The sequence below is a fragment of the Lemur catta genome, chromosome 14, assembly GCF_020740605.2.
Source record: "Lemur catta isolate mLemCat1 chromosome 14, mLemCat1.pri, whole genome shotgun sequence".
Taxonomy (NCBI): domain Eukaryota; kingdom Metazoa; phylum Chordata; class Mammalia; order Primates; family Lemuridae; genus Lemur; species Lemur catta.
The window spans coordinates 29,898,166-29,917,721 of NC_059141.1; the positions used below are offsets into that span (position 1 = coordinate 29,898,166).

The window sequence follows — 19,556 nt, forward strand, 5'->3', positions numbered from 1 at the left end:
AAAAGTCAATACAATGAAATAACCTTTCTAAAGGGCAGAGGTGACAGGCTACCAAGCCACAGACAGACTCAACAAATTAGTAGGTTTTTGTGGTAAACATGTCACAACAAATATCTATTTTTACTCTCATGCTCTATCTAAAATTAAAAAAGCTATTTCATTACTCACCAGGTCATTAGCTTGATCTATTGTTAAAACATTGTTGTTTACTCTATTACCAACTTCAATATGTGCATCAGCTAATGATGATATAAGCTGTTTACATTCATTCTGCATTCGTGTGAATGGAACGGCAATTTCATCATAATATAAATGTTCTGAAAGGATATCAAGTAAACGTGGCTGCACAGCTAGGGTAACAGCTTTACACTCCTAAAATATAATAGACAAAAAGTCATCAGGGAAAATATATAAACATAACTTTATAGATACCTAAATCTTCCCTTGTTGACTACCAAGTTCTCAATTCCTATGTATTTTGAATCTATGTTCTGTTACTTCCCAGAACATAGTTAGAGAAAAGGTATCATACCCAAACTACTCTAAAATTTTAATATGAATAACTGCAGAACATGCACACTGAACTACTAAAATTCCATTAAATTTTCTACCTAATTACTCTTATTTTACTCTGAATTTACCCTAAGTTTATATGTGTATATATAGAAAGCACAGATTTTAAAGTATATTACTGTAAAAAAAGAAATCAGTCAGAAAAAAATCTAGCATGCACTAATTAAAAATGTGATTTAAAAACTCATTATTAGATTTCTTAACAGTTGAGCCCATAGCTTCACATGCCATACTGTAGAAATGGATACATAATTTAAAAGCCACTTACCTGCCCCCAAATTTAACTAACCCTTCCCACTCTCTCTGGTTGTTGCCTGCCCCAACCAGAGGGGGAATGGCCTTAGTGGTGAGCCATGAGGGGTTCTGTGGGATCTGGGTGATCAGCCTGGGCTTCACAGAGTAAGTCCAGAGAAGCTCTGTGAGGGTCCAGAAACCGAACTGTCAACACTTGCTGCTGAGTCTGAGAGGCACAAAAACATAGCATCACTGCCTCTCCAGCACACCAACTCCTGCCTAAAAATAGATGAGCTTTGCTTCTTTCCAGAGGCAAAGCAGGGGTCTCAGCTGTAATAGAGCATGGCTCAATTACTTTTAGACACAGCTTTGACAAACTGCTAACAGGCAGTAACAAGCAACTCTCACAGCAAGTGCAGACAGTTAAATTTCCAGAATTCCAGTCAACAGAATAAACAAAGCCAGTAGGAAGTTTCTTTGATTTACAGAAGCAAGTCTTACACAAAATCATACATCTTACTATTAATAGAAGTTAAACATTAAAGAGGATGGAAGGGAATGATTTATTTGGAAACATGAAGATTTTGGTTTAAATGTGGAGATTTTATTCTTCCTGTGATTTAAAATTCTGCCATTGCTATTATCCATACAAATGGATCTCTAATACTCAAAACCTAGAGGAATGGATGACCAACAGTTTCTGGACTGCTTCCATATATACACATTTTTAATAGAAACATTTCTTAACTGACTGTAGGGTTAAGAGCAAATATTAAGTATGGGCACAGCTAGTATTCTCAGGTACAAGAATCGTGGTTCTAAGAAAAATGTCTAGGGTTAAAGGTAAATGGGATAGAAATAATGTTCAATATAATTCGTAATCCTTTCTGTAACTGTTGGATTTTTATACAGAGAATATTTTCACTTTTCCGTTATAAAATATAATGTAAATAATCCTAACAGCTAATGGAAATTGGTTTACCTAATTTGTCTTTATTATTTTGGGGGCAAAATCTTACCTTTTGTAAAGCAGCCCATTCACAGATTACCAAAGCTACACTAATCCTCTGTAAGGCAGATTTGGAGTTCAAATGGAAGAGCAGTAACTGGCCCAGGGATTCAGCTGGTTTAATTTCTTGGGTTACCATATTTACACCTGGATCACAAATACAGCAGCAAAGTGCTCCTAACAACCTGAGGGAGAAAAACGGAAGTTACTATAGAAATTACTTGAAGTAAAATTTCCCTTACTGAAGCCATAACTTTTCCCATAGAAGATAACAACTCCTATCTTATCTTCATAAGAAGATATAAATCATATTTTAAAACTTAAAAAAATAAAAATATTTACTTTTTAATTTTTTCTTAGGCTATAACTAGTGTGATAAAAAAAGTATTGACAGACACATCAGAGGAATCCTTTGGTTAAATGACCTTCCAAAGCCAGACCAGTGAACTTATAATACCTGACATTTAACGTATACTCACTTGGCTGCCATCATTCTGGCCCGCATAACCACAAAATCCCTGGTGGCCGGGTCTTCCATGATGGTGTCTGCACCTGCAATATATTCCTGAAGTACTTCTTTATTCTGGCTTTGGCCTTGGCGCACCTTACCACCTGTTTTTTCCTAGAGAGAAAAGGGAAGAGAAAATAATAATTAAGGAGTAATCATTAAAATTTAGTAGGCAACAACAAAAATATAATCATTTGTTAGAATTCCAGTAAAATACAGTTCTTTTCAGAAAATTTTAATGGATAAAAATTACTACTCATTTTGTCAGGGTCCTAATAAAATAAAAATTTCTCCCTTACTTATGTTAAATTAATGAAATCACATTTAACAAAGCAATACAGATTTCTTATATGGCTACTATGTTAATAATTATGAGCTGAACATACAAATACATTATGACCCTCTACACTTACCTTGGGTCTAGCTTTTACTTCTAGCAACATATTTAAATCAATAGGTAAATGAGAAGGCTGCATCATTAAGCAAAGCCAAGCACCCATCCATGGGCAAGCAGCTGCTACCACATACTGAACAGAAGCCTTGCTCAACAGCTCCATCCAAACCTACAGTATAAAAGGAGAACAGGGAGGTGAAATTTTTCCAATAAGTGGTAACAAAACCTAATACTTATTTTTAGGAATACTAAATTAAAAAAAGAAAGTAGGAAATAGCACATAGATTAATTTAAAAATTCAATACAAGGACTTATTTTGAAATATGGTACTATTTTTTGATAGGTTTGTATACTAAAAGTAATGCAAAGGAAAGTTTTTTTTTTAAGGGGGTAATATAAAGAATCTTCTTCAATAATTTATGAAAACCTTTCAAAATAAAATATGCCCATAAAAATAATACAGAGTTGTGAGAATCTCAATGAGTCACTGAAATAAACTCTTTGCATTTATCATAAGACTCAATATTAATGCAGTCTTATATTCAACACACACTTCAAAATATAGTAGCTCCTAATAAAAATTCTCTGCTAAATTTAGGGGTGGTAATATCCTAGTATAAATTAAAAACAGTGTAAGTCTTGATATATGATCTTAATAAGGTACTTTCTTGATGCCTAACATTTAATGGGCAGGACCAGCATGTAGAAGTAACACTACTGTTAATGCAAGGCTGTTAATAATGAGCCATCTTAGAGGGCAACAATTCAAGATTAACTTAACAAGGTCTAAAGGTAAAACAGTGCCATTTCCCTCCATAAATGCTATTAAATATATCAAAAGGCCCTTCCTTTAAAGATTCCAACACTCATGGCCAATTTTGCTAAGGAAAAAATACATCATAATTTGACTCTATATTACCAACAGATCCCAAAAGATACTTAATAAGATGACGAAGCGTGGCCAACCAAAACTCAGCTATTACATCCCATAAAAAACCTAGTTCCCCATCTCATCTTGCAGATCTCTGAACTTTCCAAGTCTCTTGGATGATTTCAAATTTCTTAAAGTCCCTGACCAACAGTACAGCAATTATGAAATTTTTAAAAAGTCTACAAAGTTACTAGGAAAAGGAGTGCAAATATATTCACTATGTACCTTGTGAATGAGGTCCAAAATTTCTTGGCTGCTTTCTAAAACACAGAACTGAAAAATGTGTCGGAGCATATCAGGCAGGATAGGTATAAGCCAAGATGAAGAGTTCTGAAAACAAAAACAGAATCGAAGCTATAGCATATAATTCTGAATGTCAGCTTCCTTAAAGGGCTATAAGTTGAATAATAAACATATTAACCACAAAAAGAATGCATATTTTTATCAAAAAGATTCAACTGGTTATAAATTTTGACAAGATTTTGAGGCAACAAATACTGTATTTATTATTCCAATGGTTTACAGAAATTGCATAGCCATAGAATATAATCACTGGGGAGGTGGAAAAAGTCTGATTATCATTAAACAACACTGAATTTTGCCACAAGTAAGTAGAAATCATCCTCCATATGGAACCAAGCTCTAACCAGCAACATCTCCTTAGTTACATCATACCTCACTGCTTTGTCAGGAAAATCTGAAAAATGCTGCTGTGCTAAATGATCACAGCTTATTACTGTGCTCACCAATAATGCAAGTAATGAATTATAAGATGACATCCAACCTAGGATCTTCTACTTGGAGTTCACAACAAAATTAAGGCAAATGTTTGTAATGTATTTTGGGTCAGGGACCTTTTGAAAATCTGATGAAAGCTATGTACACTCTTTTTTTAGAAAAACACACATATGTACATACTTAGGTATATATAACATTTTGCTTCCAATTTCAGGGCTTTCAGAGATCTCCTTAAGCCTAGGTTAAGAATTTCAATCTAAGGAATTTCTCAACAATTCATAGGTCTACCCAAATCAATCAACCAAATAGTGTTTAACCAAGTTACCTACTGTTTGCTCAGAATTCTCAGAACAAGGAATCCCACGTGTTGTCTACGGCTGTTCAAATCACTACAAGTTCACTGAATAGGACTGACCAGCAGAAAACTTCTAGTAACTAGTCACGGCACCTATTACAGTCCCTGACCCCTGACTTTATTTTTTTCCTTTTTAAGACAGGGTCTCACTCTGTTGCCCAGGCTAGAGTGCAGTGGCATTATCACAGCTCACTGCAACTTCAAACTCCTGGGCTCAAGTGATCCTCCTGCCTCAGCTTCCCAAAGTGCTAAGATTACAGGCGTGAGCCACCACACCCAGTCTTGTCCCCAGACTTTATTTTAAAGGAAAAAAATACATCTGGAAAAGACTGAAGAGAAATTTGAAATTCTTAACTGAAATTCCAGAAACCTACTAGTTCTAGGGATAATATGCGTACAACTTAGAAAGCCACTGTAATTTTCTAGCCAATGGAAAACTAATGACAAAGATAGGACCAAGGTTGTATGTTCTCAAGCTGGTTTGAAAGAAGTTTAAAACAGCCTACAAAATCATTAGCTGAGGGAGAATACTCACCACTTGCTATGCCTTAATTTTACTTTTTACTGAAAGGGAAACGGAAGCTGGGAAGAAAAAAAGTTCTCTTTCTTTTCTCATCAGAGAAAATTAAGGACAATCTTAACAGAACTAGGAAAGCTGTCATAGCAATAAGCAAATAATTTAATATTACTTTTCCATAATCTATTTTCATTTCTGATTTTCCCCCATCATTGGCAGTCCAAGCAGTTGCTTATAGATCCCAAAGTCACATTCATAGAGGAAGATGTCCCCCTATATTTATAACAAATAAATGTGATATAAACTACAGTCATCCTCTCAGGCTGCAAACTTGGTTACTCTAGTAAATTCTACTTTATAATTATTAAAACAACTGGGGGAGCAAAGGATACATGGGTAGAGCACAGAGGATTTTTAGGGCAGTGAAACTATTCTATGTGATATAATTGTGGATACACATTATTTCTTGAGCCAACAGAATATACAACACCAAGAGTGAACCATAATGTAAACTCTAACTCTGGTGGGTAATGATGCATCAATGTAGGTCACTGACTATAACAAATGTACCGCTCTGGTGTGGGATGTTGATGATGGAGGAGGCTGTGTAGGGATAAGGGATGGGGTATATGGAAACTCTATACTTTCCCTTCAATTTTGCATGAACCTAAATTGCTCTAAAAAATAAAGTCTAGGCAAATAAGCATATGAAAAGATGGCTGTCAACATATGTTGCCAGGAAACTAGATATTAAAACAATGATGATATCCCACTACACATCTATTAGAATAGTCAAAATCCAGAACACTGACATCAAATGCTGGCCATAAAGTAGAGAACAGGACCTCTCACTCACTGATGCAAAATGGTATAGATACTTTGGAAGATGGTCTGGAAGTTTCTTACACAATTAAAAATTCCTTTACAATATAATCCAGCAATCATGCTCCTTGGTAATTACCCAAAGGAGGTAAAAATTTAGGTCCACACAAAAACCTGCACACAGATGTATATTGCAGCTTTATTCATAATTGTCAAAATTTGGAAGCAACCAAGATGTTCTTCAATAGATGAACAGATAAATGAACTGTGGTCAATCTGTATGATGGAATATTCTTCAGTGATAAAAAGAAATGAGCTATCAAGCCATGAAAAGACATGGCAAAAACTTAATTTCATATTGCTAAGTGAAAGAAGCCAATCTGAAAAGGCTACATACTATGATTCCAACTATGACATTCCAGAAAAGGTAAAAGGTTCAGGGAGAGGGAAAGAAAGGGATTTTCAAAGTAATGAAACTATTCTGTATAATACTATAATTGTGGGTACATATTATACATTTGTCAAAAGCCGTACATTCTACAACACAAAGAGTGAACCCTAATGTAAAGTAGGGACTTCAGTTAAAAATAACATACCAATATTGGTTCATCAATTGTAACAAATGTGCCACACTAGTGCAACTATGTATGGGTGGTGGGAGGGATATAAAAGGGTATATAGGAACTGTACTTTTCCCTCAACTTTTCTGTAAACCTAAAACTCTTCTTAAAAATAAAGTCTACATATAAAAAAAAAATCATGTGAAAGGAAGAAATATGATAACTTCAAGGGATCTATATAAAGTAAATTTAAGAATATCAAAAACATTTAGGCAGAAATCACAAAATTAAAACAAAGATGAAATGAAAATTAAGAACCCATGCCAGTTGTCACATCAGCCCATGCTGATCTACTGAGAATTATAAAACAGACCTGACAGTTGTTCCAGAGAAGATTCTGATTAGACAAAACCAAAGGGATAATGCAAAACAAAATTTACAGATGTTTATTCACAAAAGTTCAGTACAATACCATGCTGCAGATTAAAGCAAGTCTACATGGAATATCCCTAATTCACATGGAAACGCAGTTAGTAAACATAAAAGAGGCATTTATTCATGCAATAATCTATTGTTTAAAAAATTAACCACTGTTTTTTAAAGATGATTGGCCCAAACTATAGTACCTACGTATAATATCATGCTAGAAGAATGGAATTCTTACTGATATTTTCCTAAATGCTAAGTATTTTGTTTGACCTATATAAGGTTATTTTAAAAATAGGAATGTGAAGCTTTTTATAAAAAACAGGGCAAGGACTCCTCAGCTTACCACAGGCTCCGTTCACATACTGATATTACCTGCATGATCTCCATAGGCATCACAATACATGACTCCTGAAGTATACTATCCTTGGAAATAGCATATTTTTAAGATTGAGTAATCTTTAAGAGGAGGCAAGAGCCTGGGAATTCCATTGTCAGTCTTTAAGAATTATACTTCAGAGCTTCAAATGCAGCCTTCTAACCTGGGATGAGTTCTGCCAACCACCCAATAGTCAATCATACAGAAAAAGAGCAAGCAAAGACTAAATAATAGGTTTCCAACAGGAGGGACTAAGCAATCATTCATTCAACAAATATTTACTGAGGACCTCCTATGTGTTAAGCACTATTCCAAGTGCTAAGAATACAACCTAGAATACAACATTAAAATGTTTCTGCCCTCATGGTGATTATATGTGTCTCTACATGGTTACCATACCACTTTTACTAGGCCCAGAATTCTCCTGATCATGGAATATGCAGCAAAAGTAAGCTAATGGTCAGGTTTGTTTTATAAAATTAACTTATATAAGTTTCAAGATTGCTGTACATAGTTATTAGTTCTTACCTGGTCCTGTGTTGATAATAACGTAAACAGAGTTTCCAATGCTGCTCTTCGAACTGATGATATAGTGTGATGCAAAAAAGGCCAGACACGTGGAACTAAAACTGTGAGTGACTGTTGAATACTAATAAAGGAGACACAAATTAATCTTACTTATTCTCAGTTGAAACTCCGTAGATACAGTATCTAAATATCATTCTCATGTGGACCTAGTGATGCTGACAAAAAGTGACTTTTTGATGAATAAATTCTAAAAAGATAATACAATTTTCATATGAACATTCCCTTAACACTGTCATTCGAAACTGTTATTATAGCACCAGAAGAGCCAGAGCAAATGCAGTAACGAAGGGTAGAAATATTAACATTGGGTTCTTCTATGGCACTAATCCCATGTATTACCCTTATCAAGTTATAACTTTCCAATATAACTGCCCTTATAATTATTCTTACTCAGGAAAATAGGACATGTACCTTATGATAACTAGTAAGCCTACACAATCAGAATTGCTAATCCTTATTCCTTCCCCATGGCTAAATCCAAAGGGCAGATGCATATAACTTCCATTCCCCTTTGGGATCGTCTCTGCAACATATCAAATGAGCAAGAGGTAGTGTGGTAGTAGCTTTGAAATTTATTACCCTAATTTAGCATTACTAATTTAGGAAAACTCAAATTTCTTCCTTCTCATAGATTAGATTTTAAATGGGGAAGCAAGCAAAGCCAAGTCTAGGCTAACTTGGACCACAGGATTCCCGTCACAGTCATGAACCATTTGTAAGTTACTTGGAATTAGGAAATGATTGATCAGTAGCATATGAATATATGCTTCTGTAGAAAAAGACATGAACAAAAAAGAATATGCCAGTGTAACTATTTATTTGTTTGTCTTTTGTGGTTCCTCTCAGGAGGCCTATCTTTTAACACTCTTTTAATTACTTGTAGGTTTGACACATTTAGTAAGTTAACTTATAAAATTCTAATTTAAACACATGCACACACAGACATAAAAAAGACTCAAAATACATAAAAGCACTATAACAAGGTCTTGTTAATAGTATAATTGTTCATGCTTCAAATGACATGCTGCATTTCTTCTTACATAAGCTGGAAAGTATCTGCCAAATATCACAACATATGAAGCAAATTTTCTAATAACGCAATTTTGAAACAAAAAAGATGGAAATCTACATTATTTCACATTAACAGAATTTTCACTACATTCTTTCATTTTCTTATATTATCTAGTTTTTCCTGACACAATCTACTAAGACCCATAGGCCAAATCCACTCCACTCATTTTTTTTAAATAAAAGTTTTACTGAAACACAGGCACATTCATTACTTTACATACATTGTCTATACCTGTTTTTATACTACAGGGACACAGTTAGTTTTGACAGTCTGGCTCACAAAGCAAAAATATTCACTATTTGAGCCTTTACAGAAAAAGTTTACCAACCCATGTTTTACAGTAATTAAAAACCCCTGCATTTTGCAGCTTACAGAGGGCTTTCACATAGATTAACTCATTCAAATTGTACAGCTTTAATTAGTCATAGAAACATCCCAAAATTAGGAAACCCAATATATGATGGGTTTATAAGCTCCTGCCCCAAATGTGCTGGTGGCTAGAAGAAGAAAAGGCCTCCTGAAAATAGTAGTCTTTGCATTACCACTTCATTTTTGCTTTTATGGGCACTTATTTTGCTATGTCTACTTGTGGGCTGTCTACTAACCTAAATTTAGCATTAAAGTACTGCCAGTAGTAGGTCAGTATTATTTAAAACAATCTACATGCTTTTAATAAATCTACGGTTTTCACTGGAAATAGCCAATCATAGAGCCAGAAATCATCTATAATCATAATCATATGAATACTCACTGAATGTCCTCACTAGACTAAGGTCATTAATTTTCTCATCTGTGAATTTTTAAAAATTGTATAATAATTTTTTCTTCTCTATCTCTAAGGATACTATTCTCTACCTCTGATATAATAATATTCAGGAGACTGTCTAAAAGATAGGGAATACATTAATTAGCTGAGCTTCACTTCAAATACCAGGATAGGAAAATCAATGACACTTTAAATTTTTGGTGTATGTTTTTGGCTTTATCTGATCTCTGATTTTCACTGTATTACATTATTATGTGTTCCCTTCCTCACAAGTAATTGGTAAAATCAAGAATAAGAGTTGAAGAAATGAACATTACAAAGAAAAAGTTTATAGAGGGGAAGTTTTAGAAAATACAAAGCAGAGGTTCAATGATAATCCCATAACTGTCATTAAGTGAGGCTAAAATTCTATATTCTGCGGCTAGAGCCGGAAATAATATGCAATGATTATATTTCTAAACTATTATAGGATGAACAGGATAATGAATTATATAACTGAAGTAAACAAAGGTTAAGGAAAATGATGTTTATAAGCTCCTGCCCCAAATGTGCTGGTGGCTAGAAGAAAAGGCTTCTTGAAAACAGTGCTCTTTAGCAACCTCAACCTACAGTACTATTCTTAAAGGTGCTAAAATATTTTATGTTTAGGCTTAATTATCTGGAAAGGTATGTAAAGGCTTTTTACTTTATTCCACTAATTAGAAATATTTACCTGCATTGTTGGACCTGAGGATAAGTTAACAAGGATGAAAGAAGAGTCATAATACTATTTGTTGAAGCTGTTAGATCATCTAGTTCCAGAAGAGCATCCCATAACGTATTTATAATGAAGGGTACCTGTAAGATTGGTTTTCAAGAAAACACTTACCAATTTTACACAAAATATTCATAAGCCCTGCCTAATTATATCCCAGAGGTCACTATTGATTCAACACCACATATAATTCCAATGACCTTGGACAGTGCCAGTTTTGATCAAAGTTAAGGAGGAGACATTATTTGCCTCTAACAATTCTCTAACCCTTTTTTTAGTGCTATTCAATTCTACTTTGGCAGGTCCCTTCCTAACCAGGCTCATATGAACAGGAGAATTCAGCAAATAAAACAACCAATACTCTATTTATGTAAGAAATTAAACTGTGAAAACAATACTGGAGACACAGACATGCCTCTTTATGCAAAGCAATTTTAGTTCATTTAAAATGGTACTAGTCATCATAAAAAGACAAATTTAGTTTCTGAGCTCTAAAAATACTGTTTGATGTACTTTCAACTTTATGTTCTGGTTTTGATAATAAAATGCAAAGTCAGCTAGATCTTAAAAGAGTCACTTAAAAAAAAAAGAGACCACATTAAAAAACTAAAAGCCAAAAACCAAAATCAAAACAGACAAGAATCCCATATATCTAAAAACCAAGAGTAAAATAAAGAAGAAATGCCTTTCTTCTCAAGGAAGTTCCCTATATATTATGTATATGAAGGAGAAGTAGATAAACACAATTCACTCTTCCTAAGGATAATATAAAATCAAGATTGCATGCATCGCAGGGCTGTCTGTTGAAAGAAAACTGAGGATGAAAGAGGAAAAAAAAAAAAGCACTCAATGTATTTCCTAATACTCCATTATCCAAAACATAAACAAGCTCTATATAAGGAAGAAAATGTAAAAATACTTAATTTACCTTTTGTGTCTGCAGATATACAAGGCTTTCTACTACAGGCACTAATGATGCTGCAGCAACAGCTCTGACATCATCATCAAGGTCCTGGAGTCCCTCAATTATTCTAGTTAAAACTTTAGGCAATAAAGTATTAATTACATCCTGTAAAACAGTACATGAAAATATATTAATTTTCTATAGTACAATTATCATGCTTAAATATTTTTAAATTAAATCTGCCATATGACAGCATAAATTCCAATATTTACAGTCACACATGTCAACAATGGGGATACGTTCTGAGAAATGTGTCATTAGGTGACTGCATCATTGTACTTACACAAACCTAGATTATGTAGGAATACCAATATAGCAATGATTTAGCAATAGGGTATTGCTCCTAGGCTACAAACCTGTACTGCATGTTACTTTACTGAATATTGTAGGCAACTGTAACACATGGTAAGTATCTAAACATATGTAAACACAGAAAAGGTGCAGTAAAAATACTGTATTATAATCTCATAGTACCATTTATGTGGTTCATCGTTGACCAAAACATCATTATGACTGTATTTATTAAAAAAGAATCACATCGGCCTCATGTGGTGGCTTACGCCTATAATCTAGCACTCTGGGAGTCCAAGGCAAGAGGATCACTTGAGGTCACGGGGTCGAGACCAGCCTGAGCAAGAGCAACACCCCTCCCTACTAAAAATAGAAAAATTAGCTGGGCGTCATGGCACGTGCCTGTAGTCCCAGCTACTCAGTAGGCTGAAGCAGGGGATTGCTTGAACCCAAGAGTTTGAGGTTGCAGTGAGCTACGATGACACCACTTCACTCTACCCAGGGCAACAGAGCAAGACTCTGTCTTCAACAAAACAAAACAAAACAAAACAAAAAAAGAATCACAGAAACAGAAAAAAACAAAGCATCAGTAGAAGCCTACGTAACTAATCCCATTTAAAAAAGACTACAATGGCATTAAGCACTACATTACTCGATGTGACTTAAAACATTAGAACACGTTTTCTAGGTAAGACTATGAATTTTCTGCTTGAACACACACACACATATAAACCCCTACGCTAGAACCTCTACTTCCATTTCTCACTCAATACCACGGAAAACCAAAGGGGTTATGAGAGAAGGGTGAAAGAAAAGCCATACCTTCTGACTTGTCATTATACCAATTTAATCTCTCATCATTTCTCCCCAACAGAGTTATCTCCCCACAGGCTACTCCTGTCATCATACAGTAGGACTCTCACTGTGAATTGGTCTTGCTAGGAAATAGTGATAACATTACAAAAACCAGTAAGATATTTTTCCATTTGCACATAATTCTGATGTTCTCTATAGAGGCCAGAGAGCAGGGCACAGAAAAAAGGTTTTGTTCATTGGAGAGAGGGGGTGGTTGCCAAGGGAAGAAGAGACTAAAAAGGGCCAGGAAAAGCAAAGAAGGAAGCAGAGGGAGAAAAGAGGTAGAGAGAGTGTTTGGGTCTATGAGCAGAATCAGAGGGAATGGTTTGCTGCTGGGAGTTTAAAAAAAAAAAAAGACAACCACAATGACATCTTAGAAAACTTCAAAAGGCCTGTGAACTTGCCTTTAGGGACAGAAAGGGAAGTTCTAGTCTGTTATGTAGGAGGACTGAACCCAGGAGTTTGAGGTTGCAGTGAGCTACAACAGAAAGAAAGTGAGCAAGGGAAGAGACAAAAAGGATTTAGAGACAAAGCATTAAGTAGTCACAACACAGATAGTGAAATAAGGCCCTCACAGTACTGGTCCAGGGTCCAGTCTGGAAAGCATTCAGGGAAATTAAACTGTAAGAAAAGGTTCAGGGCCAGGTACAGTGGCTCATGCCTGTAATCCTGGCACTCTGGGAGGCCAAGGTAGGAGGACTGCTTGAGCTCAAGAGTTTGAGACAGCCTGAGCAAGAGTGAAACCCTGTCTCTATTAAACATAGAAAAATTAGCCGGGAGTCATGTCATGTGCCTGTAGTCCCTGCGACTTGGGAGGCTGAAGCAGGAGGATAGCTTGAGCCCAGGAGTTTGAGGTTACAGTGAACTATGATGATACCATTGCACTCCACCCAGGGCAACAGAGAGAGACTCTGTCGAAAAGAAAAGAAGAAAAGAAGAGAAAGGAAAAGAAAAGGAAGAGGAAAAGGAAAGGAAAGGCTAGGTTTTGGTCTCTCCCTAGCTCCTCATTTATAATCTCCCCTTCCACACTCCTTCTTTCCCCTCATCACTCATACTCTGCTGGCATCATTATTCTCAGGGACAAGGCAACTGTTTATCGAAGTCCCTAATTCCATCACCAGATCTATGGTGAGGAAATAGGGAGAAAGGGAAAGAGATATTTCACTGGCATCTCACTGGAATTCTGAATCAATTTTTCACAAAAATGTTATGTATAAACATAGATTATGTAGCACTTTTAGTTTAGCAAAAGACTTCAGACATATTATATTCATAAATGAAATAGGCTTTTGTGGGCCAATATAGGAACCAAATTCCTAGCCAGAACACAAAAAACAACATATCAGAGTTTTCAATAACCTACTAAGAAACATTAATGCTCCTAAGTAGGAGACTATGTGCATATGCAGGTATTTTCATCCTAGATGAAGTATGACGTTACAATAAACCCTGGACTGACATGTCATCTAGTTTCTAGTTCTGGTACAAACCCTAACTAGTTTTGTGACCTTGCACAAGGCATCTAACTTTTCAGAACATATTTCCTATCTGAAAATGGTAAGACGATCTGCATTTTCTTCTCATAAGCCTTGTTATAAAGGATAAAAGAAAACATTGACAGTTTATGTGCAAAGTACATGACCATGTAAGTTGCTGCTTTCATACTTACTTTAAGTTTCCTAAGGTAGATTTCATGTCTATTCTGCTGTATTTACCCTGCATAATTTAGCACTGTGCCTTAAAGCCCTCAGTGCATGTATTCAATATTTAAATGAGTTAAAACAAAACACAAAAAGCACTGAGTTAACTGCAGCAATGGATTTAAAGAGGAAAAAAAATACTTGACCCTAAAGAGCAAACAGTGTAACCACCTTTTGATTTATACTTAAATTCTTATCAGTGCCACCTATTTCTATTACACTGTATCAACAAGACAAATCTTGAAGGACTGGCTTCTCTGTAACACTAAGGATTCTAGGGCCATGCTGAATGATCAATGAAAATAAAAGTGAAAAAACCCTCCCACATATCCTTCAAAAACTGAAGTATTTACCTGACGGACTGCCAAAGCATATTTTATTCCCAGCAGACCACCATGTCTAACTTCCCACTGTTCTTGTGTAAGCAATTTTAGCAGCACATCCACAGTCTTATGAACTCCTGTTTCATTCATGTGTTTTAAAACCACACCTAATGTTTGAGCACAAGTTTCACGAACTGGTGCCACAACCTACAGAGGAAAAAAGAAGAAAAGTCATATTTGCAAAAACTTATTTTGTAGAATTTGAAATATGATTGGGCAAAGCCTCCCTGAGGTGATACTTACTTCATCAGAAACAAAGTCTCCAAATCTGTCTAAGGCAAAAACACAAAGGAGTCTAATAACCAAGTCTTCCAACCACTCTTGATGCTGCTGGATCATCTGTTAAAACACAATACTTTTTAAAAATAGACAAAGATCATACTTTTTACAGGTGATCAGGGGAAAACCTTAGGTCCAAAAATCAAAGATAAAATACTGCCCATATCCCCTTTGATTATTAATTCAATTCATATATACTATTATCAAAATTCTTAAAATTCGTGGATTCTGTCACTTATACTACTCCAAAAGAAATTAAGAAACAGTGACTCAGGAGGCTGAGGTGGGGTGATCATTTGAGGCCAGGTGTTTGAGGCCAGCCTGGACAACACAGTGAGACTCTACCTCAAAAAGGCGGGGGGGGGGGGGGGGGGGGAAGGAAGGGAGAAAGGGAAGAAAAGGAAGGAAGGGAAGAACGAAAAGTTAGCTGAGCATGGTGGCACACTCCTGTAGTCCCAGCTATGGGAGGCTGAGGTAGGAGGATCATTTGAGCCCAGGAGTTGGAAGCTGCAGTGAGGTACGACCAGGCCAGTGCACTCCAGCCTGGGTGACAGAGCGAGACCCCATCTCTTTAAAAAAAAAAAAAAAAGAAAGAAAGAAAGAAACTAATTACTTAATTGCTCTGATATCAAGTGTACCTGTCACATATCTACTATCTATCCTATTACCAGTGTCTCCATGTTACACCAGTTATGTTGCTCACTGACCTCTCAACTAGCCTCTTACTCATTTTACTCTACTTTCCAATCCATTATATCCTGCTCAAATACTCTTGCTTCTACGTTTTTTCTCTCAATTTTTCTGAATATGAACATTTCTGTCTAGTGAATTCACTTTTCCTTTGTCTATTAACAGACTTCTTTCTATCATTCTTACTTTTTTCCTCATATTCACTTTTCCATATTTCTCCCTTTTCATTTCTTTCTTTTTTATTGAGACAAGATCTTGCTTTGTCACCCAGGCTGGAGCGCAGTGGCAAGTTCAAAGTTCACTGCAGCTTCCAACTCCTTGGCTCAGGTGATCCTCCCACCTCAACCTCCCAAGTAGCTAGGACTACAAGCATGTGCCACTACACCTGGCTATTTTTTTACTGTTTTGTAGAGAGATAGAGTCCCGCTATGTTGCCCAGGCTGGTCTTGAATGCCTGGCCTCAAGAGATCCTCCTGCTTTGGCCTCCCAAAGTGCTGGGATTACAGGTGTGAGCCACCGCGCCTGGCCACACACTTACCTCTTCTAAAGTGCTGTCTCCCATTTTACCACCACTTTTCCCATGAGCTTTAAGAATTTCCCTAAGTCCAGTGCCTGCACCATGTCGTACCTAAAAAGAACCAAGAAACAAATGTCAGAAGTTAAATGTTTAAGAAACCAAGTTTAACTTTTCATCAGTATGAAAAGGGGACACTGAATTTTTAAGAAAGTAAGATAAACTAAGTGGTATTAATACTTTACAAGAATGTGATTTTCTTCAGCTATCCAAAAAGAATTACATATATTAATTTCACAACTTTTTTGGTCATACAAATTTTTTTTTAAATCAAGCAAGACAATAGCTCTTTTAAAATCCTTTTGAGATATAAATCCACATGGCTGCCACTCCCCTACCCTCTAGGTATATTCAGCACTATCCTCAGCAAGGGAGAAGAAAGAAAAGTATCATCTACTGTTCTTTATAGCCCTAACATCAATATTTCTGAAATATATGGATCAAAACTAAGCTCCAGCCCAGTGCAGTGGCATATACCTTCAGTCCCAGCGACTCAGGAGGCTAAGGATCGCTTGAGTCTAAGAGTTCAAGTCTGCAATGTACTATCATTGTGCCTATCAATAGCCATTGCACTCCAACTAGAGTGACAAAGCAAAACCCTTATCTCTTTAAAAGAAAAAACAGGCCAGGTATGGTGGCTCATGACTGTAATCCTGGCACTTTGGGAGGCCAAGGTGGGAGGACTGCTTAAAGCCAGGAGTTCAAGACCAGCCCAGGCAACAGTGAGACCCCCATCTCTACAAAATATTAAAAAAATTATCCAGGCATGATAGCACACGTCTGTAGTCCTGGCTACTTGGGAGGCTGAGGCAGGAGGATCACTAGAGCCAGGCATTTGAGGCTGCAGTGAGCAATGATGATGCCACTGCATTCTAGCCCAGGCAGAGTGAGACCTGTCTCAAAAAAAGAAGAAAAATAAAAAGAAAAGAAAAAACAAAAAACTAAGTTCCAAAGCTACCAGTGGTAAGTGCTAAGTGCCAAAAGAAGGCAATTTAAATAAAATGTCTCATGATTAATGCTTCACTGTAGTCGTGGGATAAATCACCTTTCTTAGAGAAGGTAAGGATACTTTTTTTTTTTTTAACCACACCCGCCCAGTAAGGATACTTTCTACAGCGTGACCAGGAAGGGAAAAAACAAGCTGTTGACACTGTACCCAGTTATTCAAGACCTAATTTGAGGTAAGACTTCAACAACTTCAAAGACAAGTACACCAAGGAACAGGAAGGCTGCTAAAAGGCATTGTGGGCTGGGTGTGGTGGCTCACGCCTGTAATCCTAGCACTCTGGGAGGCCAAGGCGGGAGGATTGCTTGGGGTCAGGAGTTTGAGACCAGCCTGAGCAAGAGCGAGACCCCGTCTCTACTAAAAATAGAAAGAAATTATATGGACAACTAAAAATATATATATAAAAAAATTAGCCGCGCATGGTGGCGCATGCCTGTAGTCCCAGCTACTCAGGAGGCTGAGGCAGGAGGATTGCTTGAGCCCAGGAGTTTGAGGTTGCTGTGAGCTAGGCTGACGCCATGGCAGTCTAGCCCAGGCAACAGAGTGAGACTCTGTCTCAAAAAAAAAAAAAAAAAAAGGCATTCTGAAGCAATATTTTTTAAATGACCCAAAGGAGAACTGAAGGGGGACACAATGGTTTGAATCTACCAGTCTTCAACTTCAACCAGAGGAGCTTCATCCTGTCATCTTTTCTCCATTTTGGAATCTGTTCAAGATTTTCTCTAAAGATTTCTGAGTCTAAAAAGCTTGTTTGGAAACTACTGTTCTTGATCTGTCAAAATCATTCACTTCCAAAGGAAAGGAAGCAATTTTGACTGACTGGGAGAGAGATATGCAAGCCTTTAGATTATAGTGGAAAGAACGAACAGAAATAAAACAATTCACTACAGAATATGATTACAAGGATATGAATGGTGAAAATCAGTCTAAAGTTTTCTACTTAGGTCAATGATATGATGTGCCCTGAGTCCTGAGAGGAACACAGGGAGAACAGGCACCCTGACAAAGTATACAGTTCTTGACATTGTTCCCTTCATTAGCACAGAAAATAGAGCTGAGAGAAACTGTAATGAAGAAATCTTACCTCCCAGGAGGGATTAAAAAGGTCATTGCAAAGTTCTTCACAAAAGCTTTCCAAAGGCCATTCATTTGTCTAATTAGAAAAACAGAATTGCTACTAGTTCAAAAGGTCTATTTTACGCTAACAATTTAAGTAATTTGTTAAAGTACACTTATTTATGGGTCTAGTAATAATATAATAATTGGTATTTTAAAAATTTAAATAAGATTTTTTTTACTAATGAGGTAAAGATATAATTTTTATCAATAAAATTTCTCTCAATTGACAGATTATTCAATATTGTCTACTGACTCACTAGTTTGAAAAAATTCTAAACCATTTTAATGGACACTTAGAGCATTTCAATAGTACCTCTTCAATTAAGGAAGAATTGTCTGGAATATTATCAATCAAAACTTTGGAATCATTCGTAGACTGATTGATAACAACATTTGCTATTTTCCGTCTCTTTTCTTCTGGCTCTCCATCAGTGCTATCATTGCTAAAAAATAAAAGTCACCATTTAAAAAGTGAATAAAGGATAATGTGAACCACAATGACTAAAGTGAATAAAAGATAATGTGAATCCATCATTTGAACAAATGTTTTATCATATTCTGCTTACATGGTTTACTTAAAATTCCATGTTTCAAGTGAGACTAACTACTTAAAACTTTTTGAACAAAATACATCCTAACTATTTTACAGGTTAGTGAATTCTTCCTTTCAAATTGGGTCTCAAATTTAACAGATAAGTTTTCCTTCCTCTTACTAATCAGCTCTTCTCCTTTTTAACTCTAAATTCTCTTGGTCTAATACCCTAACTATTTTTAGGCTTTTGTACACTAGAGAAAACTAATATAGTGAGTAATAAAGTATAACCTTACTATAGTTCTTGAAAAATATAGATAGATAAGAAAATAACCAATGAAAAAAGTATACAGAAAATTTGAGGAAATGTTATTTTATGACATAAAGACCAAAAATATTGAGGCCAATCTAATATTACAAAGGAGAGGACAAGTAAGACTACCTTTATTCAATATTTAAAAAATGGAAAAATTAGCACTTTTTAAAGCACATATAGCATTATTTTCTATAAATATTTCCCCTTCTCTCTATCTTAAC

At 35.9% G+C, this 19,556-nt stretch overlaps 1 protein-coding gene across 3 annotated transcripts in view; it reads right to left on the reverse strand.

Moving 5' to 3' along the window:
• BTAF1 (B-TFIID TATA-box binding protein associated factor 1) overlaps positions 1–19,556 on the reverse strand; it is an 85,572-nt gene that overhangs the window by 39,105 nt on the left and 26,911 nt on the right. For all 3 annotated transcript variants that reach the window (XM_045567812.1, XM_045567814.1, XM_045567813.1), the window contains exons 7-19: positions 18,801–18,930; positions 18,453–18,521; positions 16,327–16,416; positions 15,063–15,158; positions 14,790–14,966; positions 11,555–11,695; positions 10,585–10,709; positions 7,975–8,095; positions 3,875–3,979; positions 2,738–2,887; positions 2,296–2,438; positions 1,827–2,001; positions 169–372 (exon numbers count right to left, since the gene is read on the reverse strand). In XM_045567812.1, coding sequence (XP_045423768.1) covers positions 169–372; positions 1,827–2,001; positions 2,296–2,438; positions 2,738–2,887; positions 3,875–3,979; positions 7,975–8,095; positions 10,585–10,709; positions 11,555–11,695; positions 14,790–14,966; positions 15,063–15,158; positions 16,327–16,416; positions 18,453–18,521; positions 18,801–18,930 — 1,726 coding nt within the window. The remainder of the gene's footprint in view (positions 1–168; positions 373–1,826; positions 2,002–2,295; positions 2,439–2,737; positions 2,888–3,874; positions 3,980–7,974; positions 8,096–10,584; positions 10,710–11,554; positions 11,696–14,789; positions 14,967–15,062; positions 15,159–16,326; positions 16,417–18,452; positions 18,522–18,800; positions 18,931–19,556) is intronic.